This window comes from Ovis aries, chromosome 7 (assembly GCF_016772045.2).
Source record: "Ovis aries strain OAR_USU_Benz2616 breed Rambouillet chromosome 7, ARS-UI_Ramb_v3.0, whole genome shotgun sequence".
Lineage (NCBI taxonomy): Eukaryota > Metazoa > Chordata > Mammalia > Artiodactyla > Bovidae > Ovis > Ovis aries.
The window spans coordinates 59,031,669-59,053,694 of NC_056060.1; the positions used below are offsets into that span (position 1 = coordinate 59,031,669).

Genomic DNA, 22,026 nt, shown 5'->3' on the forward strand with positions numbered 1-22,026 from the left:
TTGCCAAGACAACGCGCTGGTCATGGCAAACACCCTCTTCCAACAACGCAAGAGAAGACTCTATACATGGACATCATCAGATGGTCAACACTGAAATCATATTGATTATATTCTTTGCAGCCAAAGATGGAGAAACTCTATACAGTCAGCAAAAACAAGACCAGGATCTGACTGTGGCTCAGATCATGAACCCTTATTGCCAATTCAGACTTCAATTGAAGAGAGTAGGGAAAACCACCAGACCATTCAGGTATGACCTAACTCAAATCCCTTATGATTATACAGTGGAAGTGAGAAACAGATTTAAGGGACTAGATCTGATAGAGTGCCTGATGAACTATGGACGGAGGTTCGTGACATCATATAGGAGACAGGGAACAAGACCATCCCCATGGAAAAGAAATGCAAAAAAGCAAAATGGCTGTCTGGGAGGCCTTGCAAATAGCTGTGAAAAGAAGAAAGGTGAAAAGCAAAGGAGAAAAGGAAAAATATAAGCATCTGAATGCAGAGTTCCAAAGAATAGCAAGAAGAGATAAGAAAGCCTTCCTCAGTGATCAATGCAAAGAAATAGAGGAAAACAACAGAATGGGAAAGACTAGAGATCTCTTCAAGAAAATTAGAGATGCCAAGGGAACATGTTATGAAAAGATGGGCTCGATAAAGGACAGAAATGGTATGGACCTAACAGAAGCAGAAGATATTAAGAAAAGGTGGCAAGAATACACAGAAGAACTGTACAAAAAAGATCTTCACAACCAATATAATCACAATGGTGTGATCACTCATCTAGAGCCAGACATCCTGGAATGTGAAGTCAAGTGGGCCTTAGAGAGCATCACTACGAACAAAGCTAGTGGAAGTGATTCTTGAAAGATGATGCTGTGAAAGTGCTGCACTCAATATGCCAGTAAATTGGGAAAACTCAGCAGTGGCCACAGGACTGGAAAAGTTCAGTTTTCATTCCAATCCCAAAGAAAGGCAATGCCAAAGAATGGTCAAACTACCGCACAATTGCAGTCATCTCACACACTAGTAAGTAATGCTGAAAATTCTCCAAGCCAGGCTTCAGCAATACGTGAACCGTGAACTTCCTGATGTTCAAGCTGGTTTTAGAAAAGGCAGAGGAACCAGAGATCAAATTGCCAACATCCACTGGATCATGGAAAAAGCAAGAGAGTTCCAGAAAAACATCTATTTCTGCGACTATGCCAAAGCCTTTGACTGTGTGGATCACAATAAATACTGTGGAAAATTCTGAAAGCGACAGGAATACCAGACCACCTGACCTGCCTCCTGAGAAACCCATATGCAGGTCAGGAAGCAACAGTTAGAACTGGACATGGAACAACAGACTGGTTCCAAATAGGAAAAGGAGTACGTCAATGCTGTATATTGTCACCCTGCTTATTTAACTTCTATGAAGAGTACACCATGAGAAACTCTGGGCTGGAAAAAGCACAAACTGGAATCAAGATTGCCAGGAAAAATATCAATAACCTCAAATATGCAGGTGACACCACCCTTATGGCAGAAAGTGAAGAGGAACTAAAAATAAAAAGCCTCTTGATGAAAGTGAAAGAGGAGAGTGAAAAAGTTGGCTTAAAGCTCAACATTCAGAAAATGAAGATCATGGCATCCAGTCCCATCACTTCGTGGCAAAGAGATGGGGAAACAGCGGAAACAGTGTCAGACTTTATTCTGGGGGGCTCCACAATCACTGCTGATAGTGATTGCAACCATGAAATTAAAAGACGCTTACTCCTTAGAAGGAAAGTTATGACCAACCTAGATAGCATATTAAAAAGCAGAGACATTACTTTGCCAGCAAAGGTCCATCTGGTCAAGGCTATGGTTTTTCCAGTGGTCATGTATGGATGTGAAAGTTGCACTGTGAAGAAAGCTGAGTGCCGAAGAATTGATGCTTTTGAACTGTGGTGTTGGAGAATACTCTTGAGAGTCCCTTGGACTGCAAGGAGATCCAGCCAGTCCATCCTGAAGGAGATCAGTCCTGGGTGTTCTTTGGAAGGACTGATGCTAAAGCTGAAACTCCAATACTTTCCCACCTCATGCAAAGAGTTGACTCATTGGAAAATACTCTGATGCTGGGAGGGATTGGGGGCAGGAGGAGAAGGGGACGACAGAGGATGAGATGGCTGGATGGCATCACCGACTCGATGGACATGAGTTTGTGTGAACTCTGGAGTTGGTGATGGACAATGAGGCCTGGCATGCTGTAGTTCATGGGACAGGAAAGAGTCGGACACGACTGAGCGACTGAACTAAACTGAACTGAAGCACCTGGTAATCACATTTTTGAAAGACTCAATTAGCTAAAAGACAAATGTCTGGGGGATTAAAAGGTGTCTAATCCAAAACCCTTTCATCTAGTTATTTTTCCAGTTCAGTTCCGTCACTCAGTAGTTCAGCAGTATAGGGGAAATTTTACTCTAATTTAAGCCCAGATGTGAGCCAATGTCCTCTATGTGTATCAAGCAAATGGCTTGGACTAAATGAATTTCAAGTCCTTTTGGATCCTGAGATTTGTGACTTGTTGGAGGAATTCGACTTTCTGCATCATTGGTGGTGAAGCAAATAAGAGAGCAGTTGCCCAAGTTTTAGGAATTTTATGAGGCAAAACATGCAAGAAGACCATTGAAAAAATGGACTATAACCTGGCTAGTCACAACACCCTAGGTGGATTCTGAATATAATTTAGTTTAAGAGATGAGCCATTGGTTCTTATTCTATAGGCTCAGTTTTGTGGAACTAGCCCATAAAAGGCAGTTTTCTCTTCCTTACTGTTCTCATATTCTGATAGTTTCTCCAAGAAAAAAGAACAGTTTCGACTAGACAGATAGTTTAGAAAACCATAATTAGTAGATATGTGATCCATTCAATGATATTTTACAGTATTATATAAAATGGCAATCTATACTATTTAAAGCAAGATTTAAAGAAATATCAATATGTATACACTGTTAGATAATTACTCTGTTTTTTATCTTCCAAGAGCTATAGTGCCTAACAGGGTAGCCACTAGTTATTGTTGGCTATTTTTTTTAATTCAAGTATAGTTCATATATAAGTTACAGGTATACAATATAGTGATTTGCAATTTAAAAGTTATACTCCATTTATAATTATTATGAAATATTGGATATATTCCTCATGTTGTACAATACAGTATATCCTTGCAGCTTGTTTTTTTTTAGTTTTTAATTTTTTTAATTTTAAAATCTTTAATTCTTACATGCGTTCCCAAACATGAACCCTCCTCCCACCTCGCTCCCCATAACATCTCTCTGGGTCATCCCTATGCACCAGCCCCAAGCATGCTGTATCCTGCGTCAGACATAGACTGGCAATTCAATTCTTACATGATAGTATACATGTTAGAATGCCATTCTCCCAAATCATCCCACCCTCTCCCTCTCCCTCTGAGTCCAAAGGTCCGTTATACACATCTGTGTCTCTTTCCCTGTCTTGCATACAGGGTCGTCATTGCCATCTTCCTAAATTCCATATATATGTGTTAGTATACTGTATTGGTGTTTTTCTTTCTGGCTTACTTCACTCTGTATAATCGGCTCCAGTTTCATCCATCTCATCAGAACTGATTCAAATGAATTCTTTTTAACGGCTGAGTAATACTCCATTGTGTATATGTACCACCGCTTTCTTATCCATTCATCTGCTGATGGACATCTAGGTTGCTTCCATGTCCTGGCTCTTATAAACAGTGCTGCGATGAACATTGAGGTACATGTGTCTCTTTCCATTCTGGTTTTCTCAGTGTGTATGCCCAGCAGTGGGATTGCTGGGTCATATGGCAGTTCTATTTGCAATTTTTTAAGGAATCTCCACACTGTTCTCCATAGTGGCTGTACTAGTTTGCATTCCCACCCACAGTGTAAGAGGGTTCCCTTTTCTCCACACCCTCTCCAGCATTTATTGCTTGTAGACTTTGGGATCGCAGCCATTCTGACTGGTGTGAAGTGGTACCTCATTGTGGTCTTGATTTGCATTTCTCTGATAATGAGTGATGTTGAGCATCTTTTCGTGTGTTTGTTAGCCATCTGTATGTCTTCTTTGGAGAAATGTCTATTTAGTTCTTTGGCCCATTTTTTGATTGGGTCTTTTATTTTTCTGGAATTGAGCTGCATAAGTTGCTTGTATGTTTTTGAGATTAGTTGTTTGTCAGTTGCTTCATTTGCTATTATTTTCTCCCATTCAGAAGGCTGTCTTTTCACCTTGCTTGTATTTTCCTTTGTTGTGCAGAAGCTTTTAATTTTAATTAGATCGATCCCATTTGTTTATTTTTGCTTTTATTTCCAGAATTCTGGGAGGTGGATCATAGAGGATCCTGCTGTGATTTATGTCGGAGAGTGTTTTGCCTATGTTCTCCTCTAGGAGTTGTATAGTTTCTGGTCTTACATTTAGATCTTTAATCCATTTTGAGTTTATTTTTGTGTGGGGTGTTAGAAAGTGATCTAGTTTCATTCTTTTACAAGTGGTTGACCAGTTTTCCCAGCACCACTTGTTAAAGAGATTGTCTTTACTCCATTGTATATTCTTGCCTCCTTTGTCGAAGATAAGGTGTCCATATGTGTGTGGATTTATCTCTGGGCTTTCTATTTTGTTCCATTGATCTATATGTCTGTCTTTGTGCCAGTACCATACTGTTTTGATGACTGTGGCTTTGTAGTATAGCCTGAAGTCAGGCAAGTTGATTCCTCCAGTTCCATTCTTCTTTCTCAAGATTGCTTTGGCTATTCAAGGGTTTTTTGTGTTTCCATACAAATCTTGAAATTATTTGTTCTGGCTCTGTGAAAAATACTGCTGGTAGCTTGATAGGGATTGCATTGAATCTGTAGATTGCTTTGGGTAGTATACTCATTTTCACTATATTGCTTCTTCCAATCCATGAACATGGTATATTTCTCCATCTATTAGTGTCCTCTTTGATTTCTTTCATCAGTGTTTTAGAGTTTTCTATATATAGGTCTTTAGTTTCTTTAGGTAGATATATTCCTAAGTATTTTATTCTTTTCGTTGCAATGGTGAATGCGCTCTCCAACATAAATCACAGCAGGATCCTCTATGATCCACCTCCCATAATATCCCAACGGTGGTACTATCTTTTATAGAGTAAGGCACATGTATTTAGTAATAGCATTCTTTTTTTAACTTGGGTATACTGTGAATTGGAGAAGGAAATGGCAACCCACTCCAGAGTTCTTGCCTGGAGAATCCCAGGGACGGGGGAGCCTGGTGGGCTGCCGTCTATGAGGTCGCACAGAGTCGGACACGACTGAAGCGACTTAGCAGTAGTAGTAGTAGCATACTGTGAGTGTATGACACCACTGCCAAATCCAGCATTAGAACACTTAACAAGGTGTAAACAAGGTAAACAGTAAGCAGGAAGTGATGGTTCTAAGATGAGTTTAGGCCACATTCTGATAAGTTATGCAGGAATTCAGTTTTTAGGTTTAAGAATCAAATGAATTCTACTGTGTAGAGGAGATCCTGGCCACTGCTTGCTGCCTACCTTCCTTTTGCTTCTTACACAATAGCATTATGTGTAGAATGAGCACTTGAACATGGGAATCTCAGAAGCAACCCTGAGAATACTCCCAGAAGTATCTCTAAGGGATATGAGGAAAACAGCAAAGTCTCCTGCAGCCTCATCCTGGGACATTATTTTTGGTAGATAAGAGCAAAATTTGCCTTTGAGTTGTTCTTTTTCTGAGACACACACACACAGGTGCACACACACCACCACCACCACCACCACCACCACCACCTCTTCAAGCTTGCAAAGACAAGGTACTTCCTTTCAAGAAGCCTCAGTTTCTACACCTATACTATAATAAAATTGGACCCTACAATTTTTGAGGCCCACTCTCTCTCTAATAGTCCGTGATTCTAAAAGGAAATCAAATACCCCAGAGTCTGAAGAGAGGCCTTTAAGAAGTCTCTGTGTCTTGGCTCTTGTCACATCCCAACTACAGCTGTTGAGAGGTCCCAGAACAGGACCACTTTGTTTGTACCCAAACGATTCTCCATGTAGTGCCTTGCCCGATAACTAACCTCCATGGAGCAGTGCACAAGAAAATGAAGTGTGACATTAATTCAGACAGCAGAATTGGGAAACACGTTACCACAGTCTTCCTGAAGAACTAGAATATAGCCATTTTTCATAAGCTTTAAAGTACTCTTGTCTTTTTACAACCGATTAAAATGATGACTTCAAGTATCTGAAAAGAATAAAAATTAGGACATTCACTAACAAATATTAACAGAAGTCTACTGAAAACCATCACCACTGAGTAGTGAAAGGAAAAAGCTGGGGTTCTAGCACCAACTTCTTACACAGCGTGAGTATATTAATACAATTATGACCAAATTTTGTGGGCAATGAGTGACTTTATAAAGAATGTGTGCCCAGTTCATTTAAGTGATGACATATGTTCAAAACTAAAAATTTATAAGAAATGAAACAGTTCTTTGTCTTAGTACCAATAGTTTATAATGAATGCGCAAAGAAAAGAAAATTCAGTTAGGTCAGAATGAGAAACATCATCTTGCTCCCAAATATTGATACTTTATCGTGGAACTCATACTCATGAGAACAAAATAACTTTGTAAAAGGATAATATCTTTGAAATTCTAACAGGCACTCTGAAGGAGAAATTATAGGCATAACTCAGCTTATTGCACTTCATAGATACTGCACTTTTTACAAATTCACATTCATGGCAGCTGTGCATTCAAGCATGTCTATCAGCCCCATTTTTCAAACTGAATTTTCTCACTTCTTATCTCTGTGCCACATTTTGGTAATTCTCACAATGTTCCTAACTTTTTCATTATTGTTACATTTGTTATAGTGATCTGTGATCACTGATCTTAATTTTACAAATAAACTTTTCATTGAATTACAAGTTTAAGAAACATATACCATTGTGACATTGAGTCAGGCTTATATCTTTCATTTTTTATTGAAGTATAGTTGATTTACAATATTATATTAGTTTCAGGTATACAGAAAAGTAATTCAGATATATATATACTTTTTCAGATTATTTTCATTTTAGGTTATTACAAGATACTGAATATATTACAAAATATTGAATATATATTTGCTGTATAGTAAATTATTTTTGCTTATCTATTTTATGTATAGTAGTGTATATCTGTTACTCCTATTGTTATATGTGCCCCATTCTCTTTCCCCACTAGTAACCAGAAGCTTGTTTTCTGTCTGGGAATCAAACGTTTTTGTTAAGTAAATACATTTATTTGTATTATTTTTTAGATTCCACATATAAGTGATATCCTATATTTATCTTTGACTTACTTCACATGGTATATTATTATCTAGGTCCATTCATGCTGCTGCAAATAACAGTATTTCATTCTTTTTTATGGCTGAGTAACACTCTCTTACATATACAACAGGTAGGCATGCACATGCGCATGCACACACACACTACTTCTTCCTGAATCAGTGGGCCTTTGAGTTGTTTTCATGTCTTGGCTATCGTAAATAGTGCTGCTGGGAACAGTGGAGTACTTGTTTCCTTTCTAATTAGAGTTTTCATTGTTTCCTGATGCATGCCCAGGGCTGGGATTGCTGGATCATATGGTAGCTCTATTTTAGTTTTTTCAGTTCAGTCTATTTCCATACTATTTCCCACAGTAGCTGTAGCAGTTTACATTCCCGTAAATAGTGTATTTGGGTTCCCTTTTTTCCATACCTTCTCCAGCATTTAGTATTTGTTGACTTTTTGATGATAAACATCCTGATCAGTGAGAGGTGATACTTCATTGTGGTTTTGATTTGCATTTCTCTGATAATTGGTGATGCTGTATCTCTTTTCATGTGCCTGTTGGCTATCTGTGTGTCTTCTTTAAAGAAATATCTATTTAGGTCTTCTCTCCATTTTTTCTCAAACTACTGTACAGTTGTACTCATCCCACACACTAGCAAAGTAATGCTTAAAATTCTCCAAGCCAGTCTTCAACAGTATGTGAACCATGAACTTCCAGATGTTCAAGCTAGCTTTAGAAAAGACAGAGGAACCAGAGATCAAATTGCCAACATCCACTGGATCATTGAAAAAGCAAGAGAGTTCCAGAAATATATCTATTTCTGCTTTATTGACTATGCCAAAGGCTTTGACTGTGTGGATCACAATAAACTGTAAAATTCTGAAAGAGATGGGAATACCAGACCACCTGACCTGCCTGTTGAGAAACCTGTATGCAGGTCAGGAAGCAGCAGTTAGAACTCGACATGGAACAACGACTGGTTCCAAATAGGAAAAGGGGTACGTCAAGGCTATATATTGTCATCCTGCTTATTTAACTTCTATGCAGAGTACATCATGAGAAACACTGGGCTGGATGAATCACAAGTGGGAATCAAGATTGCTGGGAGAAATATCAATAACCTCAGATATGCAGGTGACACCACCTTTATGGCAGAAAGTGAAGAGGAGCTAAAAAGCCTCTTGATGAAAGTGAAAGAGGAGAGTGAAAAAGTTGGCTTAAAGCTCAACATTCAGAAAACGAAGATCATGGCATCTGGTCCCATCACTTCATGGCAAACATGGGGAAACAGTGGAAACAGTAGCTGACTTTATTTGGGGGGCTCCAAAGTCACTGCAGATGGTGATTGCAGCCATGAAATTAAAAGACACTTACTCCTTAGAAGCAAAGTTATGACCAATCTAGACAGCATATTCAAAAGCAAAGACATTACTTTGCCAACAAAGGTCCGTCTAGTCAAGGCTATGGTTTTTCCAGTGGTCATGTATGGATGTGAGAGTTGGGCTATAAAGAAAGCTGACTGCCAAAGAATTGATGCCTTTGAACTGTGGTGTTGGAGAAGACTCCTGAGAGTCCCTTGGACTGCAAGGAGATCCAACCAGTCCATCCTAAAGGAGATCAGTACCGGGTGTTCATTGGTAGAACTGATGTTGAAGCTGAAATTCCAATACTTTGTCCACCTGATGGGAAGAGCTGACTCATTTGAAAAGACCCTGATGCTGGGAAAGATTGAGGGCAGGAGGAGAAGGGGACGACAGAGGATGAGATGGTTGGGTGGCATCACCAACTCATTGGACGTGGGTTTGGGTGGACTCCAGGAGTTGGTGATGGAAAGGGAGGCCTGGTGTGCTGTGGTTCGCGGGGTCGCAAAGAGTCGACACGACTGAGCAACTGAACTGAACTGAACTCCATTTTTTATTGAATGGTTTGGTTTTTTGATATTGAGTTTTTTGATATTGCTGTTTATATATTTTAGACATTAACCCTTTCTTGGTTTCATCATTTGCAATATTTTCTCCCATCCAATAGGCTGTCTTTTTGTTTTGTTGATAGTTTCCCTTCCTGTACAAAAGCTTTTAACATGATTAGGTCTCATTTGTCAATTTCTGATCTTATTTCTTTTGCCTTGAGACCGATATAAGAAAATATTGCTACAACCTATGTCTAAGAATGTTTTGTCCATATTCTCTTCCAGTTTTATGATGTTATGTCTTATACTTAGATCATTAAACCATTTTGTGTTTATTTTTGTATATGGTATGAGTGAGTGTTCTGTTTTGTTGATTTACGTGTACAATAGCTGTCTAACTTTCCCAGCACCACTTATTGAAGAGCCTATTTTCTCCACTGCATAATCGAAGTAGATTAATTGACTGTAGATACGTGGGTTTATTTCTGGACTCTATATTCTGTTCCATTGATTCACGTATCTCTTTCTATGCGAACACCATGGTGTTTTCGTTATTGTAGATTTCTAGTATTGTCTAGTCTGGAAGAGTTATGTCTCCAACTTTGTTCATTTTCCTCAGGATTGCTTTGGCAATTCTAAGTCTTTTGTAGTTCCATATAAATTTTAGGATTATTTGTTCTAGTTTTGTGAAAAATGTCATGGGTATTATGATAGGGATTGCATTACATTTATAGATTGCTTTGGGTAATATGACTGTATTTACAATATTAATTCTTCTAATCCAAGAGCATAGGATATCTTTCCATTTCTTCTAATCATCTTCAGTTGCCTTTATTAGCATTTTATAGTTTTTAGGGGAGAAGGAAATGGCAACCCACTCCAGTATTCTTGCCTAGAGAATCCTGTGGACAGAGGAGCCTGGTGGGCTGCTGTCCATGGGGTTGCAAAGAGTCAGACACAACCGAAGAGACTTAGCATGCATGCATTGGAGAAGGAAATGGCAACCCACTCCAGTATTCTTGCCTAGAGAATCCTGTGGACAGAGGAGCCTGGTGGGCTGCTGTCCATGGGGTTGCAAAGAGTCAGACACAACCGAAGAGACTTAGCATGCATGCATTGGAGAAGGAAATGGCAACCCACTCCAGTATTCTTGCCTGGAGAATCCCAGGGACAGAGGAGCCTGGTGGGCTGCCGTCTATGGGGTCGCACAGAGTCAGACATGACTGAAGCAACTTAGCAGCAGCAGCAGCATAGTTTTTAGCAAATGGTTCTTTCACCTCCTTGATTAAGTCTATTCCAAGTTACTTTTTTAGACTCAATTTTAAGCAAGGGTTTTTTTTTTTTTTTACTTTCTCTTTCTGATATTTCATTGTTAGTATAAAGAAAAGCAATATATTACTGTATATTAATCTTGTATCCTGATACCTTGGTGAATTCATGTACCGGATCTAATACATTTCATGTGGAGTTTAGGTTCTCATAGAGTATCATGTCATCTGCAAATGGGGACAGTTTTACTTCTCCCCTTCCAATTTAGATACCTTATATGCTTTTCCCTTGAGTGCTGTAGCGACAACTTCCAATATGATGTTGAATAAAAGTGGTGATAGTGGGAATCCTTGTCTGTTCCTGAATTTAGTAGGAAGGCCTACAGTTTTTCACCGTCAAAAATTAGGTTGACTCTCAGTTTGTCATAAATGCCTTTATTATGTTGAAATATGGCCCCTCTATACTCACTTTGGTGAGATTTTTTTCATAAATGGATATTGAATTTTGTCAGATGTTTTTTCTGTGTCTATTGAGATGATCATGTGGTTTTTTGTCTTTCCTTTTTGTAATGTAATATATCATAGTGATTGATTGGAATATTTTGAATTGTCCTTGCAACCCTGGGATAAATCCAACTTGATCATGATGTATGGTCCTTTTTACATATTGTTGGGTTCAGTTTGCTAATACTTTGTTGAGGATTTTTGCATCCATGTTCATCAAAGATATTGGCCTGTACCTTTCTTTTTTGGTAGTGTCTTTGATTTTGATATCAGGATGATGATGGTCTCACAGAATGAATCTGAGAGTGTTCCTTCCTCTTGGTTTTTTTTTTTGAAATGGTTTGAGAGGAACAGGTATAAGTTCTTTGTATGTCTGGTAGAATTCCCCAGGGAAGCCATCCAGTCCTGGATTTTTGTTTGCAGGGAACTTTTTTAATTATAGATTTTATTTTATGTCTATTGATCAGTCTACTCAAATTATGTTTCTTCTTGACTCAGTTTTTGCAGGCCATTTCTAAAAGCATGTCCATTTCTAGGTTGTCCAATTATTGGCATATAACTGTCCATAGTATTACGATTTTTTGTATTTCTGCAATATCCATTGTTATTTCTCTACTTTAATTTCCTACTTTGTTTATTTGGGTCCTCTTTCTTTTCTTCTTGGTAAACCTGGCTAGAGGTTTGTTGATTTTGTTCCTCTTTTCAGAAAACAGCTCTTGGTTTTATTGATGTTTTCTATTGTTATTTTGATCTCTTATATTCTCTGCTGACTTTGAATTTTGTTTGTTCCTTTTCTGACTTCTTAGGTGGTAGGTTAGGCTGTTTGAGATTTTTCTTACTCCTGGAGGAAAGCCTAAATCACTGTGAACTGCCCTTGTAGACCTGCTTTTGCTACATCCCATAGACTTTGTAAGGTTGTATTTTCATTGTCTATTGTCTTAAAAATATTTTCTGGTTTCTTCTTTGATTTCATTGTTGACCCATTGGTTTTTTGTAGCATGTTGTTTAGTCTCCGTGCATTTGTTCTTTTCCTATTTTTCTTTTTGTGGCTAATTTTTAGTTTCATACACCACTGTGATCAAAAAAGATGTTTAAGATAAGCTCTCATGTTCATTCTCAGTTGCTTCAGTCACATCCGACTCTTTGCAGCCCTATGGACCACAGCCTTCCAGGCTTCTCTCTTTATGGGATTTTCCAGGCAAGTATACTGGAGTCTGTTACCATGCCCTCCTCCAGAGGATCCTCCCAACCCAGGGATCGAACCCGTGTCTCCTGCATCTCCTGCATTGCAGATGGATTCTCTTTACAGCTGAGCCACTAGGGAAGCCTGAGATAAGCTCTAGCCTCTTAAATTTGTTGAAGCATGTTTTATGACCTAATGTGTGGTCTGTCCTAGAGAAGGTTCCTTGTATGCGTGGAAAGAATGTGCATTCTGGGTGCTTTGGATGTAATCCAACCACTGTTGTCTTACTGGTTTTCTGTCTAGAAAATCTGTCCACTGATGTCAGTGAGATGTTAAAGTTTCCTACTGTTATTGTGTTCCTGTCAATTTCCCCTTTATGTCTGTTGGTATTTGTTTTATATATTTCAGGGCTCCTATATTGGGTGAATGTATGTTAATGAGTGCAATATCCTTTTCTTGTATTTGTCCCTTTTTCATAATATAATGTCCTTTTTGGTCTTTCCTTATGGACTTCGTTTTAAAGTCTATTTTGTCCGATATGAGTATTCCTATCCTTGCTTTCTTGTCATTCCCATTTACATGAAGTATCTTTTCCCACCTTTTCATTTTCCATCTGTGTGTGTCTTTCACCTTGAAGTGAGTCTCTTGTAGGTCATTTTATAGGTTCTTGATTTTTATACAATCTGCAGCTCTATGTCTTTTGGTCAGAGGATATGGTCCCTTGACATTGAAAGGAAGTATTGATAAGTGTTACTTATTGCCATGTTAAGCCTTGTTTTCCTGTTAATATTGTAGTTCTTTTTTGTGTCGTCTTTCTGATTTTCCTATTGTGCTTTGATGGCTTTTTTGTATGCTTGAGTTCCTTTCTTTGGGTATTCGTGAACCTATTATATGTTTTTGATTTGTGATTACCCTGGTTTTCAAGTATGTTTATCCCTAACCATATCTACTTGCTTTAAATTGATAGTCACACAAGCTCAAACACATTCTAAACAATCTACATTTTTATAGTTCCCTCCTTCACTTTCTGTGATTTTGATGTCCTATTTTACATATCATTCTTTTGCTGATGATTGCAATTATAATCACTTTTACAAAAAATAATTTTTTTAATCTGTGTACTAGTTTATCTAAGTGATCTTCAATTTTTTAATATATTTGCCTTTCCTATTGTGACTTTCCCTTTCTTATAGATTGTTTCTTTTCTGTTTAGAGAAGACCTGTCAATATTTCTTCCAGAGTAAGTTTAGTACTGTTGAATTCTTTTAATTTTTGCTTGTCGAGAAATTCTTTATCTCTCCTTCTATTCTACATGATGATCTTGCTGAACAGAGTATTCTGGGTTATAAGTTTTTTTTTCCTTTCAGAACTTTGAGTATATCATGCCACTCCCTTCTGGCCTACAAAGTTTCTGAAGAGAAATCAGCTGATAGCCTTATGAGGCATGGGGGTCACATATAACTGACTTTTTTTTCTCTTGCATTTAGAATCTTCTCTTTAACTTTTGCTTTTTAATTATATATGTTTTGGTGTGTGTCTGGGTTCATCTTTTTTGGGACCCTCTGTGTTCCCTGTACTTGAATACCTGTTTCTTTCTTTAGATTTGGAAAGTTTTCATCAATAATTTCTTCAAATATACTTTTAATCCCCTTTTTTCTTCTTCTTCTAGAACTCTTCTTCTTTATGCAAAGGTTGACATGCTTTATCTTATCCTATAGATTTCGTATGTTGCTGTCATTTTTTTTCATTTGTCTTTCTGTCTGAGCTTCTGATTAGGTGATTTCCATTAATCTTCCAGATATCTTCTTCTGTGTTATTTAGTTGCTATTCATTGCTTCTAGATTGGTTTTTATCTCAGCAACTGAGTTGTCTAACTTTGATTTGATAGTTTCTAGTTCTATACTACAGTGATCTGCATTTTTATCAATAATCTTTTAATTCCTTTAGCACCTTTATTACTTCCTTTTAGAATCCAGGGTCTGGTAGACTGGTGAGGTCTCTTTCCTTTTTTGTTCTTTCAGGGGATTTCTCCTTTAATTTGGAGTAGTTTCTCTGCTTTTTCATTTTACTTGATTTTATGAATTTAGGGGAAATAGTTAGCTTTAAAGGGCTTTTTATTTGGAAACACCCCTGTGTAGACTATGAATCTAATATTTTTGGTGCGGAGGCTAGTTTCAGTGTAGGTGCTAGCAACATCCTTTCTCAGAGTATGCTGGCGATTATCCCCCTGATAGGGAAGTAATTGGGGATGTGGTGTCCAGAGCCTATTCTGGACATTGGGTGGGGCCCCCTTCTTGTTCTGTGGCTGTCTCAGCCCTATCAGGGTGGTGTCTGCTCCTCAGTGGTTGGAGTAGAAGCCCTGAGGGTCAAGTTCAGTCAGACTCCTTTGTCTTTGAGTGCATGGCCTGCTTCAAACGAGACAACCATGAAGCAAGTGAGGCCAATATGGTCACAGCGAATCTATACATTACCTACACAGGTGTCTGCAGTTTTGCCTAGAAGCAGCCCAAAGACATCTTTTTCCCTGTTGTGTTCATAGTGTTAGGTTTTAGTGTGGAGTGGGCATTGCAGCTGCAGGAACTGGAGTAGTTGTGCTGCTGCCTGAGACCTGGGTTGTCTCTGTGCCAAATGTGGCTCCAAGTTGGTGTGTGAGGTGGGTGGATCCAGTAAACTCCCTCTGGGAAACCAACCACTGCATACTCCTACCCAGGGGCTCTCTATCTGAGACTCAGCACCCACTGAGCATTTCTGTGGTGTGTTCTGCATGCACCAGCAAAGTCCACCACAACTGCACCTGGCCCTGCCATGCAAGCAGTGACAAAGGACTCTGAAGTCTGGCCCAAAATACACCCCCAGACTATCCAGGCTGTCTCCACTAAGCCAGATCAAGTCCTTCCCAGAGTCTGTCTGCCAGAGAGTCAGTGCTTAGTCACTGCACATGTTTGTAGCCCTGCCCAGTGCCCACTTCAGATTGGGAAATGTGGCAAGCTGGCTACCAGTCTCTCTCTGCCCTGACTGTAAGCAAGTCAGCATACAGGCACTCCTCACAAGTAGAGTCTGGGCTGCTCCAGCCCCTCTGTCCCAGCTTATTTTCCTAGCAAACAAGGGGGCTCCCCAGGGTTTGCCCTGTGTGGACCTTTTCTCCTTTACAGATCCCTCCCCTGGAAGCCAGTCCTGCCCTGATTCCTTTTTTCCCATCCTACTTGGTTATGCGGAGACTCTTCTTGCAGCTTTGGTTGCATAAGAGATCTTCTGCCAGTTTCCAGTTGATTTTCTGTGAAAAAGGTTCCACATGTAGATGTATTTTTGATGTGTTTGTGGAGGATGCTGAGCTTCACGTCCTCCTACTCCACCATCTTGAGATTCCTCCTCTAGGCTTATATCTTTATGGAAAACTATACTCTAGACCCTAGATATGATGAAGGGGTTAAAATAAACTTGGCATGTATAATAAACAGGAGTGAACTTCTCTCTCAAATCTATTTCAGAGAATTTCTATCCTATTCAGGGTAACATAATCATCTAGACCCTCCCAAACTCTGTGCTTGGTAGGATGAAGTATGGTCTGCTATCCACACTGCTTCCCAGCAACTCAGTGATGCTGTTAACAGGTTCTGTTAACAGAAGAATTTATCACTCTGGCATTGCCGAAAAAGTAGTTTGGAGTATGCAGAAACCAAGTGTTCTTTTCCTTGATTCTAAGACCTTAATATTCAATCACTAATTATTCAATCATAATTGAATTATTTCCTGAGTAGTTTAGAGCATCACAGGAAGACATTAATTTTATACAAGTTTATTGTAAGAATCTTTGTTGTGAAGCCATTCGTGTTTTTCCTTCTGGCTATCTCAATTGAGATACACTACTCAGGAAATTACCTGTCTCAGGAACCATATCCATCGAATTTTTCCTAACATTCTTATACCAGATAATTAAGATTTAAATGAGCATCAAAAACATCCTTGAAGGGAACTTAAATATGTTTTAAATGAGCAAATTGCATTCAGAGAAAGATGGAGGTGATACTGAAGGGTAGTTCAGGTAGAAGAGTGGGGCCATGGAAATACAAACTCATTCCCTGTGTCTTAATGACAGCAGAGGTTTAAAAGCTCTTACTTTGTCAGTGAACCTAAGGTATTAACACAAGATGAGGGCTGCCCTCCTTTCAAGTCACTTTCGGATTGCCACTTCAGAAGGGAACCAAGTGTCTGCTTTGCCAGACACAGACATGGGTTAAGACCAGGGCTAGGGACACGGACACTGCTATAACATGAACAGACACTAAAAGAGCCCCAGATTCATTAGCAGAACATTTATATCTTCTGCTTGTTACCTTTTTCCATGCAGTTAGCAGAGGCAGCCAACATATGCTGCCAGTCACTTTCAGAGTCTCTCAAAAACCAAGAGATTTTGAGGTTTCAGTCTATATAGAAATGAACAAATGTCCAGTTACAAAAATGTTAGTACAGTTTTAATATTTACATTTAACAAATCACTGCCTTTAAATCACACCAAAAAATAAAAAACATGAACATAGTAATTATGGGATTTATGAAACTATAAGTCCTTTGCACTATGGATGGTGTAGTCTAGATCATGGATATAAATTTGCCATGGTCTGATGGATATTGTCTTCTTTTGGTCCTTTCAGGGCAACCCCAGACATAATATTCACGTTTATACTTGAGATCTTTCATGCCTGGGAAGCCCAGGCAAGATGGCACCCTGAGTCCCCCTTTGAAGGATACTGTTTGCCTCTACCAAATTTCCCTAGTTGAAAATCTTTCCTTAACCATAGGCCTATCACACCACCTGCACCAACTTATCGTGATGTTCTAAAGGAGACAAAAAGACAATTTGCAAAGAACCGGAAGGATTTTAGAATGTAAGTTTACTTCACACTAATGATAAATATAAAATCATAGACACTTTTAAAACTTGAAGTGACCACAGAAGTTATCTACAACTAAGCTCCTTATTTTACTGACAAGAAGAGTCACCTCTGAGCATCTTGTAATAGACTTGAAGATTCCTTTCAGGTAAGTGTTCACGTATGTTGTAACCATGGCAACTGGGCATGTGTCAGGGATTGAAAGGAGAAAGGAAGCTTTCCTGTGGTCTGGGTGGGGGGATGTACTCCAACGTGGGGAAACCAGGAGAGTTCCAGAGAACAGAGATTGGAGTATTATTCATTTACAAGGATAAGCCCTGGAGAACAGACAGGTTGTTTGCAGTAGGAGGAGTTCTTAGAGCAGGGGTGGTGTAGAGGAAAGGCAAGGGGTCTTTTCTGAAATGCTTTATTGGGGAAACATTTTAAGTTTTTTGTGCTTAACTGAAAATTATTACTCTTAGCCAGTTATAGTATTCTTATGTGCCAGGAAGCATGAAATGGCTTGATGAGGACGTCCATCAGTTTTTATGAGAACAAACTGGCAGGGTCCAATTTTTCTGCCTATGATACCAAGATCACTGCCTAGCTGTCTTATTTCCCTTAAAGGGGAGAATGGATGAGCATCCTACCCTTTCGGTACCAGATGCTGTTCAGGAAACACATCAAAGAGAGGCAAACCCAAGAGTTGTCAGCAAAGTCCTATTCCATCCAGCAGGCAGGACAGAAGTCTGAGCTGGTACTTCCCCTGGGGCCCCATTCCCCTCCCACTGACACACACACATGTGCATGCACACACACAGAGCCCTTAGGCTTCCTATTTTCAGTGGGAAGAACAGGGACGGGTACCTTGTAAGACAGATTGTGTGACAGCAGCACGGTGGAGTCCAGACCATGCTTAGGTGACGTGGATGATGCCTTTGGTGCCTGTTTATAAGGGGAGATGTGATGGGGAACTCCTCATACCAAAAGTCATGCATTGGGAGGGGATGCTGAAAAGCTTTGTAAGGAACTTTTACTGATATGTGGAAGGCAGCAAATTGTTGATTTATTCTTTCTCAATGAGAACTGCCTGCATTATTTTAAGAATTTAACTCCAAACTTTGATTTTATAGAGAAAACCACGTAATTAATGAAGAAATAAAACTCCTAAGACAGCGACAGGAAAAAGTTGACAAGGAGTTTCATAGGTTTGTTTCTTATTCAACTTGTAGTGCTTAAAAAATGTTTTAATTGAATAAATGTGTTATGTAAACCACAATGGGTTTAATATGTAAAAATTCATAAACTGGAATATCTGCTGAAGTTTTCTACTCAATAGTTCATCTGGATTAGCACTATTTTATCCATATAATCACTTACTCTGCTAATTTAATTAATTGATAAACATTATCATCATCTCCTTTTATTCTACCAGGCACAAGACTTAAGCTGAGGGCCTTTTAAAGATCCATAACCATGCCTTGCCCTACAGAAGATGTGAGCTATAGAAAAACAACCTGTTTAATTGATCTCAGGCTAGTACTTTGCCCTCTTCTGCCCCTGCTGCTTCCCCTATGCATAAAAACATTACACCCCCTAAAACAAAGAAAGTTAGGCACATGTGTTTATTTCATAAAGGAGGGTGTAAAAAAGAAAACTATAAGGCATTGGGACTAACCCACTTCTTCTTCCAGTATATCCACATAAGCAAGGATAAATGTCCAGTGAGTACAGCACTTCAAATAAACCACAGTTTTCTTCCGGTCATACTGCCATACTTCTGACTGCTATTTTGCAACTTATAAACCCAGTCTCCCAGTCACATGAGAAAATTCAGCTCCTTATTTTAAAAGCTTAGTTCACTTTTCACCAAAACTTTTATCACCCAGCTTTCACCTTCACAACACACAAATTATAAGATCTTATTTCCAGGTTCTCAAAAATCAGATCTATAGAGGATAGGACTTCTCACCACTCAGGATATGCAGAAGAATGTAGACCAATTTTCAGAGCAACTCACAAGAAGCACTCAAATATGTGTTATGTAATGGCACACTGCTGGAGAACGTGAAGGGGGAAATACTCAGATGGATATCCTACTCCAGTGAACCTGTTAAATTTACAGGCAGAGTGTCCAAGTTTCTATCTGTAGTCTTCAAAAAAAGATACTCATGGAAAGGAAAGACAAAGATGGCAGATTAGGTCGTGGTGATAGTTGCAAAACTTTGCAAATATACTAAAACCTACTGAATTGTATACTTTGAAAGGATGGATTTTAGGGTATGAGATGTATCAACAAAGCTGTTATTTAAAAATAAGAAGAGGGGGACTGTAAGTTAAAAGTGGTTGAAGATGGATTGATTTTTAACAAAGCGAGATGAACCAGTCTCAGAATGACTTGCAGTCAAAAAGACTCTAAGAGACTATTACTGATAAAAGGGCACCAGGGATATTTTGGAGTGTATTTAAATAGTGCTATGAAGAAGAGACCCCAAACAACCATAAGAGCCAGATTAAGAAAAGCAGGAAAAGAGAGCGCAAGAGGGTAATAAATGAGGAGAAAACCCAGGCTGAAGAGAGAAAATTGGCAGATATAAAGTAGAGAATGAGTGAGGGAGCGTTTGTCAGTCAGAGAACACTAACGCAAGAGACCTCTATGAAGTAGCCTTACTGGATGTGCTCGGGGAACCCTAGACTAAATGCTAAAGAAGCATAGAGCAGGCCTTATGAGGAGTTGGCTAATACAAACTTCATGCTTAAGCAAAGTGTGTTTGGAATTTTTAGAAAATTTTACTTCCTACAGATTTCACGGTATAATTTTTAAATGTTTTACTTGAAAATTGCCACTGAAATTAATATCCTTCTTCCCTTTTCATTCTCCTTTCTCTTACCTATGTTTTTCTTCCTAATGTTTTTCCCTGATCCCAAGTTCCTATCCTTACTTGCTTGGCCTGCCTCTGCTCCTGTCTTCATCCATAATCTCTGGAAAGGTTCCTGCTGCCTCTTCAATTCAGTTATTTAACTCCTTCATAAATATTTCTTGAATGGAGTAGTTGGTGGCTGAAATCATGATAGATTCCTGGATCCCCACCCTCAGTGAGCTTACAGTTTAGTAAGCACTCTCACCCTCCGTCCTTTTTCATCTCTCTGTCCCCCGCCAAGATCTTTCCCAGACCAGTTCCTCTTACTCTTCCCTCCCCCGTGACTCATCCTACAATCTCCACTGGAGCACAGTGAGTGGAGTCAGTGAAGGGAACACCGTGTGAACCCTTTCACTGAAGAGGGTGTTTCACTGCTGGGATGCAGTGTCACACAGTGATTACAACAGAGGGCTCTAGTCTCACTGCTTGGGTACAAATCCTCTATTACTTGCTAGCTGAAGGACTGTGGACAGGTCCCTTAACCTATCTAAGCCTCTTTCCTCATCTATAATACAGGATAATAGCAGAACTTACTTCCTAGGATTATTGTCAGAGTAATTGAATTAATATATGCAAAGTGGTAGATGCTAGCATATTAAACCCTGTAAATGCTGGCTCTTAGTTGGTATCAGTATATAAACAGTTAGTTTGCTTACCAGTTGTCTTGTTTTCACAATTAGACTCCAAGCAAAGGCTACCAAGAAACCCTTTGAAGTTAAGAGTGATTTTGAGAATTTCCTCCATCAACTGGTAAGTTGTTGTTGTTGTTTTTTCTGAAAATAATTGAGAATTCTCTCTTTAGCTTCTCTTATGAAGACTGGAAAATACTTAATAAGCAATATATCATTTTCACGTCCAGGTTACAGTAGCAGGATAGAATACATTCTTGTTATTTATCATCCACATGTACATTTAGTACAGTCTCTGTCTCATGATTTGTGACAAGCTCATGCTCACTCATCCCCATCTTTGCTTCTGACCAGAAGCATTTTATACAACTGAAAACCTCCAAATGCAGTCATAATTTCAAACTAATAGAAAATTATTGGTGTTTGAAATCATATTTTATTTCCCAGTAATAATTCAACAAAAATATATTGGATTCCTATTTTAGATGAATGACCCTTGCCCTCAATTAACAGGAACGTAAGAAATGATAAGGCTATAAATAGGACTCAAGTATAAGAAGGAAAGAAAAGGCAAGAGTTTTCTTTGTTCCCTTCCCTTCTCCTCCTCCTTAACTTACAGGCAATCCTGTTAAAGCTAAAGGTCCTTCTTCCCTTCCAACAAGAACATGTAGAAAATAGTGTACAATAAATCTGAAGGTTGGACATTCTGAAGTCAGGAATAAGAGAGAGCTTTTCATTTTCAGCATGCCAGGCTTCCATACAAAAATCTAGAGCAATCCTCATTGGCTATTGCTGTAATGTCAAAAACAGATCAAAGAATCTAACCAAAGTCCTATGAACCAGAAAGGTAACAAAGGAGTACATACGTGCTAAGTTGCTTCAGTCGTGTCCAACTCTTTGCAACCCTATGGACTGTAGCCCTCCAGGCTCCTCTGTTCATAGGATTCTCCAGGCAAGAATACTAGAGTGGGTTGCCCTGCCCTCCTCCAGGGGCTCTTCCTGACCTACAAATCCAACCTGAGTCTCTTGCATCTCCTGCAATGTTGGGGTGTTATATATTAAAAAAATAGAACAATTCTTCCACACACAAAAAATTATTCCTCCCATTATTTCATGATCTCTCTTGACTACTACTGCTAGAGACACAAGTACAGAGAAATATTTATTTAGTATAAGCAAATTGTGGAAGTAAGCTGGTCAAGAGCAAATGGCCTCAGCTGGTGAACAGTAGATGGCTTAAGTATTAGGGAAACTACATGAGCTGTGGAAAGCATAGCACACTGGAGAGTCTGTGCCTCAGCTAAACATGGCCGCTAATTCCTCACGTCTGGGTCACTGTGACTCTGCAGGAATGGAGACCAAAGTGGTATCAGATCTTTTACTATTTGCAATCCAGCTGCTGCTGC

The 22,026-nt window shown here is 39.0% G+C and overlaps 1 protein-coding gene across 1 annotated transcript in view; it reads left to right on the forward strand.

Annotated features, from left to right (window-relative positions):
- The window catches only part of FAM227B (family with sequence similarity 227 member B), a 216,494-nt gene that overhangs the window by 192,126 nt on the left and 2,342 nt on the right, over nucleotides 1–22,026 (forward strand). The window contains exons 14-16 of the mRNA XM_042252494.2: nucleotides 17,010–17,085; nucleotides 18,204–18,278; nucleotides 20,672–20,741. Coding sequence (XP_042108428.1) covers nucleotides 17,010–17,085; nucleotides 18,204–18,278; nucleotides 20,672–20,741 — 221 coding nt within the window. The remainder of the gene's footprint in view (nucleotides 1–17,009; nucleotides 17,086–18,203; nucleotides 18,279–20,671; nucleotides 20,742–22,026) is intronic.